This window comes from Delphinapterus leucas, chromosome 2 (genome assembly GCF_059928025.1).
Source record: "Delphinapterus leucas isolate spDelLeu-1000000601 "Yukka" chromosome 2, BTC_Dleu_Yukka2, whole genome shotgun sequence".
Classification (NCBI taxonomy): domain Eukaryota; kingdom Metazoa; phylum Chordata; class Mammalia; order Artiodactyla; family Monodontidae; genus Delphinapterus; species Delphinapterus leucas.
The window spans coordinates 73,181,082-73,193,106 of NC_143130.1; the positions used below are offsets into that span (position 1 = coordinate 73,181,082).

Here is a 12,025-nt window from a genome sequence, read left to right on the forward strand (position 1 = left end):
GTAAACAGAGATGAGAGGGATCAGAGGCAGCTCTTCCGCAAGGCCAAGTTCAGCCTTAGTGCGAGGGCTAGAGAGGAGGGAGTGTGCGTTGGAGGTATGGTTCTGAAAATAAACCTTCAAAGACGCGATTGGTGACACAACACCACGCGCGGCCCCGCTGCAGTCCCCGCCCCCTCCCACCACACCCACTAGTCCGCGCGACTTGGTATGCTCCGCCACCACAATAAGCCTCCTTCCTCCGGCGTGCTATTGGTACAGCCCAAGCCCCGAGAGTTGAAACCCAAAGAAAGACACTCCCGTTGTCACGCCCGGTGTCTCTGATTGGCTGGAAAATTTAAAGATCCGGCCGGTGATAGGGTGATTCTCTACACCCAGTATTTGAAAGTTTCTAGTGTCCTACTTTTGACTGCATGCCGACTTTGTTCAGCTTGTTCGCCCGAGTGCTGGCGCAAGTGAGTGTTCACCCGATCCTAGAGGTGGGAGGCAGAGCGCCTGCCTCTTCAAGGGGTCCCTGCCGGGAGGGTGCGTACGAGTGGGTCAGACGGGGGTGAACGGAAAGCCGGACGCCAGGGTCCCTCCGCGATTTCCCTAGCCAAATATTTTCTACCCCATCCCACCTTGGAGATGGGAAGCGCCGGGGCTTCAGAATCACACAAGCCCTGACTCCCACCAGCCGTTGTGGCCTCTCTCAGCCTGTTTTCCACTTCTGTACACGGGGAATAGTGAGACCTGCTTGGCTGCATATAAACCAGTGAACGTACCTGGAAGACAGAAGGCGCTGATTACATGTCAGTCCCCTGCTTACCTCCACACGTGAGAGTCCCCTGCTTCCTCGGGGGGGAGACTCAGGATTCTCGTGCCCGCCCTGGGTCTCTTGGAAGCAGGCTTCTTTTCTGCTCAGGGGATCCCTTCTGTGGCCCTTGTCGGACAGCCGAGGTTCCCCAACCCTGGGTGTACTTGACGCTGCCCATCCGCCGCTCTGGAAATTATTGTGTAGGAGAGTAATTTCTAAGAGAATTTCCGGTTCGCCCCAGGACCCTTTTACCTTCTCCGTGAACTCTTTGTGTTACCAGTGACAGCCCCGGGACCCTTTGTGGCCATGACCCGGTTCCCCGTCCTGACCTCTATACCACCTGTGATGACCCCTGCTCTCCGGTCTTTTTGCAGACCTGCAGAGTTGGTGGCGATGCTGTCGGGCACCCAGGCAGTGCAAGCGGGATGCGCGGACGCGGAGCTGCGGTGCCGTGTTGCTGTGGAGGAGTTGAGCCCGGGCGGGCAGCCGCGAAGGCGCCAGGCCCTACGCACCGCGGAGCTGAGACTGGGTCGTAACGAGCGCCGCGAGTTGATGCTGAGGCTGCAGGCGTCCGGGCCCGCGGGGCGGCCGCGGTGCTTTCCCCTGCGCGCCGCGCGCCTCTTCACGCGCTTCGCCAAGTCCGGGCGCAGCACTCTGCGGCTTCCCGCCGACGGCGCTCCCCGGACCGGCGCGGTGCAGCTGCTGCTCTCCGACTGCCCCCCTGACCGCCTGCGCCGCTTCCTGCGCACTCTGCGCCTCAAGCTGGCCGCGGCCCCGGGTCCCGGGCCGGCCTCCGCCCGCACGCAGCTGCTTGGCCCGCGGCCCAGCGACTTCGTCACCATCAGCCCGGTGCAGCCCGAGGAGCTGCGGCGCGCGGCGGCCACCTGGGTCACGGACTCCACGCCGGTGAAGCAGCCCACAGAGTCCCGGTCCGGGGCCAAGCCCAGCACCGTGAGGACAGGAAAGGGGGGACGCCTTGGGGAGTGGGTGTGCCACTGAGACGGAAGAGACCGAGAAAGCCCAAGTGTGGGGGGAAGATGGTGGAGGTATTCGAGATGGCTACTGGTTATCTCAGACGAGATGCTCATCAGACTTATGAGAATGACAGGAATATGGGAATTGTGCATGTTTCTCATGGTGCAATCCCTGAGACTGAGTAAGGAGACTAGGAAAAGGGGGCCAAGGTCACATTAAAAGAGAAAGCAGAGAAGGTGCTTCAGAAGAAAAGTGGGAACTTGGTCGCCCTGGAGGAGGAGAGGAGGTTTTGGAGAGAATGAAGCGGTCAGCTGTGTAGGGGCAGCCAACAGGTCCAATCAGATAGGGGGACAAAGTCTGGTGGGTCTGACAGTGTTCGGGAACTGGAACAAATGGATCACAGACCACAGAGGTTTGAGACAAGCTGGTGAGAAGAAGGAGATGCGGCAAGAAGGCGCCCTGGCTAGGCAGGGTTTTGCTTGGGTGTTTTGAGGCAAGAGAGACACATCTGTGACAGGAAGGGTAGTGAGAAGGAAGGATGGGTAAGAGAACCAGTAGAGTTAGGGAACCCAGGGGAGAAAGCTGAAGGAGAATCTGGACCTGCACACTGGGGTCTTCAGGGCACCAGGAGTCAGTGGAGATCCAGCCTCGGTCCCTTCCTCAAGGAGAGACCTGGACCCCTGTGGTTACTGGCAAGATCTCCAGGTGAACCGAGGCTGCCCAAGGGCTCCAAGGAGAGAAGCCAGCAGAGACACAAAGGGCTACCAGGCCAAGAAGGGAGGGGGCAATGCCTAGGGAATGTGGGGAGGCCCTGAGACAGCCCTATCCCCCCAGGAAGTCCCAAGGTGGCCCCTGCCTGTGAAGAAGCTGAGCTTGCCCCCCGCCAAACCAGAGCTTTCCAGGGAACAGGCTGCTGTGCTGAGGGTTGTCCTGAAAGGCCAGAGCATTTTCTTCACTGGGAGTGCAGGTAGTGGGGGGTAGAGTGGGTGTGGGGAGAACAGTGGTGTGCTAGGATGGAGGAGAAGTGGCCCTGACTTTGCCTTCTGCCCAGGGACGGGGAAGTCTTATCTGCTGAAGCGTATCCTGGGCTCACTGCCTCCCACAGGCACTGTGGCCACTGCCAGCACTGGGGTGGCAGCCTGCCACATCGGGGGTACTACCCTCCATGCCTTTGCAGGTAAGTGAGAGCCTCTGGGACTTAAGCTGGGAGCAAGCCAGGCAGGTGGGAAGAGAGGGGAGGTCAGGGTTGAGACAGGGCTGGGATCTCAGCCCAGGCTGAATAGTGTCACTCACAGGCATTGGCTCGGGTCAGGCTCCCCTGGCCCAGTGTGTGGCCCTGGCCCAGCGGCCAGGTGTGCGGCAGGGCTGGCTGAACTGCCAGCGGCTAGTCATTGATGAGATCTCCATGGTGGAAGCGGACCTATTTGATAAGCTGGAGGCCGTGGCCAGGTCAGTATGGGCAGTGAGGACTGGGTTCTGGTGTTCTTCCATGTGGAACTCGCTCACCCCAGCGCCTAAAGCACCACATGCTCCTCTCCAGAGCTGTCCGGCAGCAGAACAAGCCATTTGGAGGGATCCAGCTCATCATCTGTGGGGACTTCCTGCAGCTGCCGCCTGTAACCAAGGGATCCCAGCCCCCGCAGTTCTGCTTCCAGGTAGCACTCACCCTCTGGCCCTGACCCCCATAGGGGTCTGCTCTGCTCCCTGACGCCCCATCTTGCCCCCACCAGGCCAAGAGCTGGAGGAGATGTGTCCCAGTGACCCTGGAGCTGACGGAGGTGTGGAGGCAGACAGACAAGACCTTCATCTCTCTGCTGCAAGCTGTGCGGCTGGGCAGGTGGGCCCTGGTGAATAGAGAAGGGGCCATGGGATGCGGATCCAAGCGTGGGTCAGAGAGGAGCACAGGAACCCAGAGAAGGGAGAGAAATGCTTCATGGCCCCATTGGGGATGGTCACTCTGTGAGCACTGGGGCCCAGCCTCCCCCAGGGTTGGGTCCCTACCATCCAGCACAGGGCCTGGCACAGAGTACATCTCAGGGAATTATGGGCAGATGGAGACACAAGAGTTATTCAGAGATGTTAACACTCCCATTTTACAGATGCAGAAACTGGGGTTCAAAGAGGTGAAGTGACTTGTCCAAAGTCATGGCTAGTAAGTGGCTGAGCTAGGATTTGAACTCAGGTCTGACTGTAAAACCCAAGTTCCTTCTACTCTTTGAGCCTGTGCGGCCACTTGGTCGGGGAGAGGAGGTTGCAGACATGATCCCACCCCAGCTAGGACAAAAGGTTGGAATGCTACAGGTATTCTAACTTGGGAGTGGAAAGGAGGCCAGGAGGGCAGAAGATATGGACCGCAGCTGGGTCTTGGGACCCAGGTCAGTTTGGGATGGGATGAAGGAAGCAGGTGGTGGTGGTGAGGGGCTTTCTATGCCTGGGGACAGGAGGCAGGTAGGCAGGTGCACAGCGTACACAAGCAAGTGTGGGGGACAAGAGAAAGGCTGAGTGGCAGAGCAGTGAGAGGTGTTCCCAACTTCTTCCCCCTCCTCTCACTTGAGTTGCTGCAGCACCCAGGCTTCCCTGGAGGAAGGCTTGAAGTGCGGAAAATAGAAACACAGGCTAGATTTTTTTTTTCCCCTAAGGCAGCAGGCAAGGGGCTAGAAAATTGTAGCTTGGAGGCCAATCTGATTATAGGGTACCAGTATTACAGGGCATCAACGTCAGAGCCTCACCTCAGTCTCTAAATCTCTGGCCTATGCTCACTCCTTATATCTAACTTCCTCAGGAGAGCGGCTAGCTCCAACCCGGGGGCAGACACAGGGAAGGGTGCCTGCCCATGATCACAGCCAAGCACCACTCCCATGCTCATTCTCCATGTCTGGGGTCCAAGTGAGGAAGGAACAAGTTGGCCAGCTTGGGGAACCAGCAAATCTTGCCCTGGTGCCCCATCCAGTCCCCAAGCCTGGTCCACGGCCTGCTGCATGGGCCGTATCACCCACGTGCCCCGCCTTCCCTGGTGTTCAGGTAGGCTCCGCCCTGATAGCCTGGCCTCTGCAGGTGCTCAGATGAGGTCACCCGCCAGCTCCGGGCCACGGCTGCCCACAGGGTGGGGCGAGATGGGATTGTGGCCACGAGGCTCTGCACCCACCAGGATGATGTGGCCCTTACCAACGAGAGGCAGCTGCAGAAACTACCAGGTGAGCAGGGAGCTGGGGCTGGGCCAGACCAGCTGGGAGAGGCCATCAGGCAGGCATGGCCCCACAGGCGGCCTGGGCCCTTGGTGTCATTTAGATATCTCGGTCCCAGCCCCTGTGACCATAAAGTCCCTTACATTTGCAGATGTAATTGTGTCTTTGAGAGATGTGACCTTTCCTGGGTCAAAGTCATTCAGCCAGTAAACACTAAAAATGAGACTTGAACCCAGGCCTCTGATTCCAAAGCCCCAGCTAGGTTTGAGCTGTGCTCACTACCTCTCTCCATGCCCTGGTCTAATATGTGTTTTTTCGGAAATTGAGCCACAAGTCAGTGACTTGTAATCTGTTTGCCCAACTCTCTTTTCCCAGGTGAGGTACACAGCTTTGAGGCCATGGACAGTGACCCTGAGCAAGCCCGGACCCTGGATGCCCAATGTCCCGTTAGCCAGCTCCTTCAGCTAAAGCTGGGGGCTCAGGTGAGTGGGAACCAGGGCCTAGACCCTGTGAGCATCGGCCTCCCTGATCCTAGCCCCTCTGCACGGGCTGCTCCACAGCCAGAGGGCCCAGATGTGACCATAGCAAACTTCTTCCCTCCTGTTCCCAGTCACCTTCCTGCTTTCCATTTTCCACTGCCCTCCTCTTCCTCCACCTGAAGCTCCAAGCAGCGTTGCTTTAGACAAATCCCTTTCCTTTGCTGAAGCTGGGTTTCCCCATCTCTAAATTCAGAGTAAAATACCTACCGCACTCAGTTGTCTTCTGTAGCGTAGCCTCTACTGTGAGCATCCTCCTTCCTTCCACAATGGTGAGGGTGGGATCCTTTTCTCAGGTTCCAAAGGGCACCTAGGGGGAAATGCAGGCACAGTGGTTGGAAGAGGGCTATCCCTCAAGATTGAGGTCCATACACATTCCCTCTAATAGACATGGTCATTGTGCCCTGTCACCTTATTGTTCTTTACCCCCTCCTTCTGAGGCAAACTGAGCAAATGTCATTCCCCTTTGGCACAAGGGGAAACTTGAGACCTAAGGAAATAAAGTAGTTTGTCGCAGGGGCCCCAGCAGACTCAGTGCCCCTCCGTGACAGACCCCAGCCTCAGAGATCCACCGAAGCGACCCCTGGAGCTGAGGCCAGGCGTAGGGATGCCCTGCTGTCCATGCCTCCAGTTTTCCTTCTCTCGCAGGTGATGCTGGTGAAGAACTTGGCAGTGTCTCGGGGCCTGGTAAATGGTGCCCGAGGGGTAGTAGTTGGGTTCGAAGCCGAGGGGAGAGGTAAGTGATAGGGGAGCAGTCCTACTGCTCGGGTTTGCAACAGGGCCCTGGGTTAGTGTGCAGAGGAAAAGGCTAGCATGGACAGGTGAGGCCTGTCCTCACCTTGGAGCCCTGGAGCGGGACTGAAAGGTGGGACTTCTCCACGCCTCCCTCAGGGCTGCCCCAGGTGAGGTTCCTGTGTGGAGTCACCGAGGTCATCCGTGCAGACCGCTGGATGGTGCAGGCCACTGGGGGCCGGCTTCTCAGCCGGCAGCAGCTGCCCCTCCAGCTGGCCTGGGCCATATCCATCCACAAGAGCCAGGTGAGTGTGGGGATGGGGGCAGGATAGGCCTGGGGCATGTTGAAGGGTGGGGGGTCTTAGAGGCTTTTTGAGGGTTGAACTTGCCCTGGATGGAAAGTTCCAGACCAGCTGTAGAATAAACCTTTCTTTAGTGCATTTCCCATCCCACTTCCTCTCTCTTTCCTAGACACATACACTTCCCCTCTGTCATCTCGGGCCCTGCCATTTTCTGAGCCACTGTTGGATATGTTAATTTTAACATATTACGACAACTGTAGGAGGTATAGTTGTAATAATTATTCTTGTTTTACAGAAGAGGAAACCAAGGCTCAGAGAGGTTAAGTAACTTGTCCAAGGTCACACAGCTAGTGCCCTGCAGAGCCGAGATTCATTTCCATGCCTGTCTGACCCAGACCTGAGCTCTTTCCTTTCACCCTTATCCCTCTACTCTTATCTTGGATCTGTATTTCCTGGACACCCCCCTACTCAGACACCCATCCTGTCTCTCTGACTCAGAATCTCTGGACTGGGCAAGGAGATCAGGGGCAATAGCTGGGCTGGTGGAGGTGGGGTCAGGTTCCTGGGCACAAGTGAATTCAGGCTGAGCTGGCTCCAGCCCTGTCCCTCCATCCCCCAGGGCATGTCCCTGGATTGCGTGGAGATCTCTCTGGGCCGTGTGTTTGCCAGCGGCCAGGCCTATGTGGCCCTTTCCCGGGCCCGCAGCCTGCAGGGCCTATGTGTGTTGGACTTTGACCCCATGATGGTTCGCTGTGACCCCCGTGTGCTGAGCTTCTATGCTACCCTGCGGCAGGACAGGGGCCTCAGCCTGGTAAGAGGGAGTCACCCAATGGTGGGCCATGTGGCCGTGGGCAGCCTGGGAGCTAGGACAGAGGGAAGGCCAAAGGACCATGGGGAGGGGGTGGCAGAGCCTCCTCTGGCTCCGTTGGCAGCAGGGGCAAGAGGAAGGAGATGCTGGCCCCCAGGCTACGACTCGGGGGTGGCACAAGCCCATGACTGGGTTTCTCTGGCTCTGATATAGGAGTCCCCAGATGACGATGAGGCAGCCTCAGACCAGGAGAACGTGGACCCGAACCTTTGATCTGCAAAGAGAAGACAAAGGGTGGTCTCCCCCTCTTCCTGCTCCCTGGTGGGCCAGGCCCCAGTGGATACCTGGGGGAGGGTAGTGAATGTCCCTTTCTCCCTTCATCAGGGGCTCTCAGTCTCCTGGCAGGGCTCAGGAGAGAGTGCTTCCCATCCATTTGCCAGCTGTGCCTCAGTTTTTCCCTTTGCCCGGGGTGAGCTGCTTCTGGCGTCAGGAGTTGGCAATGGGCCTGCAGCGGTAGCTGGTGTTATAGGACAGAGCTCTCTGCGAGGGGCTGGCCCCAGGGCCACACGGTTGTGAATGCCACTCTCTTTAGGCTGCAGACAGGAGAGGTGGCAGGTCCTCCAGGAGCAGAAACAGGCTGTAGGGGTCCTGGCAGGGGACTCAGGTCCCAAGCAGAGAAGGGAACCTTGCTGGGGGAGGGGATCTTCACAGCTAGACCCAGCCCAGCACAAGCCAGGGCAAACACCCTCCTGAGCCTAACCTGAGAACATGCACTGCAAACTGTGTGTCTATATCTTACGCTGCTCTTTTGGTGAAGAAGTCATGTGTAGGAGTATTGAAATGGATGTTCTCAGACTGTATTTATTTTGGACAAATAAACCTGTGAACTGTGTGAGGACTGTGAGTTGAGTCTTATGGTCCCTTTAAGAACCCCTACCTGGGGCACTGGCTGACCCTTTCCGGGGTGCTACCCCTACCCCACCCCGCATACCTGGTCACACAGAGGTGTCTGTTAATGCCTTGATGGCTGAGCTCAGAGCACCCTTATATGAGGTTTTGTTAGTATCACTGGTTATTTGGCAAAGCTGAGTTACCTGAGGTTGGTGACTCATAGCGAATTGCCGTCACCCAACAGTCTGACAAGGACACACTAGAGAATTCACACGATGGGAAATGGACCTGTCACAATGTCCAAATGCTGGGGGCCTCGGTTGAAACTTTCTCACTTTGTGCCTTACTAGGGCTCCAGCTTGGATGTACTGATCATCATAGCTTCAGCTGATCAAAAAGCCTGATGGAAATTGCTCAGGGGCCCTCATAGGCTGGCAAAGACTATTAAGGTTCACTGCTTATGAGTGAAAAGGTTATCAGTTCTGGCTGATAAATACAGGTTATAGTGGAAGCGTGCAGTGGCAACTCTAGAGAGCAATGGTTAGTTAAATGTAAAATTGCCAATGGTGGGAGACCTTAAGAAGGCGGAAACCATGCTGGTTGCTAGGGGATGTGAAATCTCAGGTGCTTGAAGGTGTTTGTCTTTGTCTCCCAAAAGCCAGCAGAGGCTCCAGCGCACAAAGATTGGGTGCTCAGGGAGTGTCTGCTTAAATGGGGGCTCAGTGCCATGGTGTTTCAGAGGGGCTACAGGGCCTCAGACATTCACGGTGGGCTTCGTGGAGGAGGCACAGCCTGTGGAGAATTTGACTGATGGTTATAGATCGGGGAGAGACCTGGCTTTCCATCCTGGTTTTACCACTCACCAGCTGTGCAACTTTAGGCATGTTACACAACCTCTCTGAGAGGGTTTCCTTACCTATAAAGTGCAGGTGGTAACTGACATCCACATAGGTTTGTTGGGAGAAAGGCCAGCCACATGGCAGGAGGTCAATCAGTAGCTGTTATTAACATTTATGGGACTTCCCTGGTGGCGCAGTGGTTTAGAATCCGCCTGCCAGTGCAGGGGACACGGGTTCGAGCCCTGGTCCAGGAAGATCCCACATGCCGCAGAGCAACTAAGCCCGTGCGCCACGACTACTGAGCCCACGTGCCGCAACTACTGAAGCCTGCGCGCCTAGAGCCCGTGCTCCACAACAAGAGAAGCCACTGCAATGAGAAGCCCGCGCACCACAACGAAGAGTAGCCCCTGCTCGCTGCAACTAGAGAAAGCCCGCGTGCAGCAACGAAGACCCAACACAGCCAAAATAAATAAATAAAATTTATGATGACTAATGGTTATCATCACCGTGGTGTCCGTAGAGCTCAGTCCTGCCTGTTCCTACACTGGCTCCTTTGACAAACAAGATGTGGGGGCTTAGAGTGGGTGTGGGTGCCAGCCGGGCCCCCTGGATGACCCCTGCCTGCCTTGCACTTGCCACCACCCTTCCTGACCCTGAGGAGTCAACTGTTTTTCTGTGGCATGAACCCTTTCCTCTGCCCCAAATACAAGACAGTCTTAGGAGAAGCCAAGCCCATCAGGGTGACCTCACACACACAAGTGGGCAACCATGGGGGCTTTTAAATGTGGTGCCATTCAAGGATCAGGGTGTTGCCAAGTCAAGATAACTTGAGCGGGAAAGGAAGGTGGCAGAACAGAAGCCCAGCGCAAAGAACTGATATGAAGCCCAGAAACCCAGGCTTGGGAACCAGAGAGGCTAGCCACTGAAGGTGGAGCTGGGAGCAGCTGGCCAGGAGGACCTCTGCGGCCACCCCTGGACAGCGAGCACAGCCACCAGGGAAGAAGTCCTGAACTACACAGGTGGGCATGTCTCTGGTTGAGCTTGGTCTCCTGTGCAGAGCCTGCAGCCACTGACAAGAGGCTGAATATGCTCTCAGGGTGCAAGAAGGACCAGGGCTTCTGCCCAGAGATGAATCCCCCATCATCCTCCAGAGCCAGGCTCTTGAAGGTGTCTTGGAGATGCAGTTATTTCTTCTGTACACTCTCCTGGGACTCTCCTCTCTGACCCCGCCCCTCAACTTACACTGCTGAGGCATCCCCACCACCTCCAGCCCCTTTCCCTTCCCCAGGGACTGATTTCAGCTTTCCCTGCTCTCAGATGAACTCACCCTGCTTAAAGATGTCTTCCTCATGAGACCATCTGGGCACCAGAAAATCCTGTCCTTAGCAATCCTCTCTCAAGGTGAGGATGCTCTCCTGAAGGCCCCTGGAGGAGGGCAAACATGTTCATAGGAGGGGGAGCTCCAGACATCCCTGCCCCTCAGGCCAGATCATGAGAGTAGACTGCCTCATGAGGGAGGTGTGCAAGGAACCTCCCAGTTCTTTATTTTCTTGGCATCTCATTTAATCTAAATTTAAACCTGAATCCCTGGGGGGTGTAGGGAAACCCCTATCTCAGTCAGGATTGGGGGCTCCCCACCCTCAGGGTCATACAGGCAGGAGTAGGCCTCATAGGAGCAGGCCTCTCAGCTCCAGGGCCTCATGGTAGCTGCTGACACCCGCAGTGACCAGCATCCACAGGCCATAACTCTGCCCAGGCCCAGGGGCAGGGTGGGGGAGGGCTTTCCCAGAGCCATAACCTCTCTGGGGGCCTCACACCATGCCCTCTGGAACCCTGCATCTCCCTGTGGTACTCCCAGGGGACCCTCTGATCGCTGGACCCTCCCCTGTCTTGGAGACCTTCCTCTCTGATTCTCCTTACCCCCAACATAATCCCCTCAAGGAAGTGGACCTAGGATGCAAAAGCCAGGAAACACTGTGTCCTCAGATAGCTTCCAGATTTGAGACAAAGAAGCCTGGTGACCCCACTTAGAATTTGGGGGCGGGGTGGAGGGATAAGGACTGACAGAACCAAGAAAACATCCTCAGTAATATCCTGTCACACTGGGATAAAGGAGACCTCCTGCCCGTCTTGTGCGTTCATTTATTCATTCATTCATTTCACAAATATTTATCCAGGTGCTGGCTAGACACTGGAGACCCCACAGTAGCAAGAGACCTGGCTTAGATGTCTTTGTGCACCAAAGCACTGAGCACAATTACTTTAGAAAGGAGACACTTCATAAAATGTTTGATATTTAAAGAATTCAGGGACAGTGCCATCCCCTGAGAGGTGGGGATTTTTACTCCCATTTTGCAGAGGAGGTAGCTGAGGCCTGGGGAGCTAGGCAGTGGCAGAGCTGGAACTGGAACCCTGTGCACTCCACTTGGTGTTCACGGAGCTGTCCAAAGGGAGTAAGAGGTGGGGCTGAGACAGAGGGACTGGTGGAGGGCCCACCTTCACCCTACCCTCAGTCGGAGGCATGGGGAGGGTTTAGCGAGGCATGACCTGCTCCTTTCTGAGATCCTGGCACAGTTTGCTCACCCCTACAGGGCCAATGGTGGTGCTCAGACCGCTGCATCCCAGAGTAGTGGGCCTCCTGCTCCCCAAGCACCACACACAAGGCACCACTAGGTGGCGCCAAGTCGTCAGTCGGTCTCTGCCCGGAGACCTGTCGGGTCCTTTGTCTTCCAGTCTCTGTGCCTGGGTGGGCCACCCTCAGGAGCTGGGGCGGCCAGTAGGCATAGGGAAGCTTCTTTGTTGAGAAGCTAGTACCAGGTATCTGTTGAGTGTCTCATGGTTTGAGTTCATTAGCCCCCTTGTTTTTCCACAATAACTCCAAGAGGAGAGTGGGACATTATCCCCATCTTATGGGGAAAGGAAACTAATCCCTTGTAAGGTTAGGTGACTTGGCCAAGGTCACAC

The 12,025-nt window shown here is 56.4% G+C and overlaps 1 protein-coding gene across 2 annotated transcripts; it reads left to right on the top strand.

Annotated features, from left to right (window-relative positions):
- Positions 1 to 822: 822 nt before the first annotated feature.
- PIF1 (PIF1 5'-to-3' DNA helicase) lies at positions 823 to 8,599 on the top strand. 2 transcript variants are annotated; one of them, XM_022579758.3, is made up of 12 exons: positions 823 to 1,744; positions 2,603 to 2,735; positions 2,820 to 2,945; positions 3,064 to 3,217; positions 3,309 to 3,423; positions 3,499 to 3,605; positions 4,823 to 4,962; positions 5,329 to 5,435; positions 6,138 to 6,225; positions 6,381 to 6,526; positions 7,143 to 7,334; positions 7,545 to 8,596. In XM_022579758.3, the coding sequence occupies exons 1-12, from the start codon at positions 1,100 to 1,102 to the stop codon at positions 7,602 to 7,604; spliced, it is 2,013 nt and encodes a 670-aa protein (XP_022435466.3). In that variant the 5' UTR covers positions 823 to 1,099; the 3' UTR covers positions 7,605 to 8,596. The 2 variants fall into 2 exon arrangements, with proteins under 2 accessions (XP_022435466.3, XP_089763242.1); XM_089907116.1 differs by having other exon boundaries at positions 7,143 to 8,599.
- Positions 8,600 to 12,025: the final 3,426 nt, after the last annotated feature.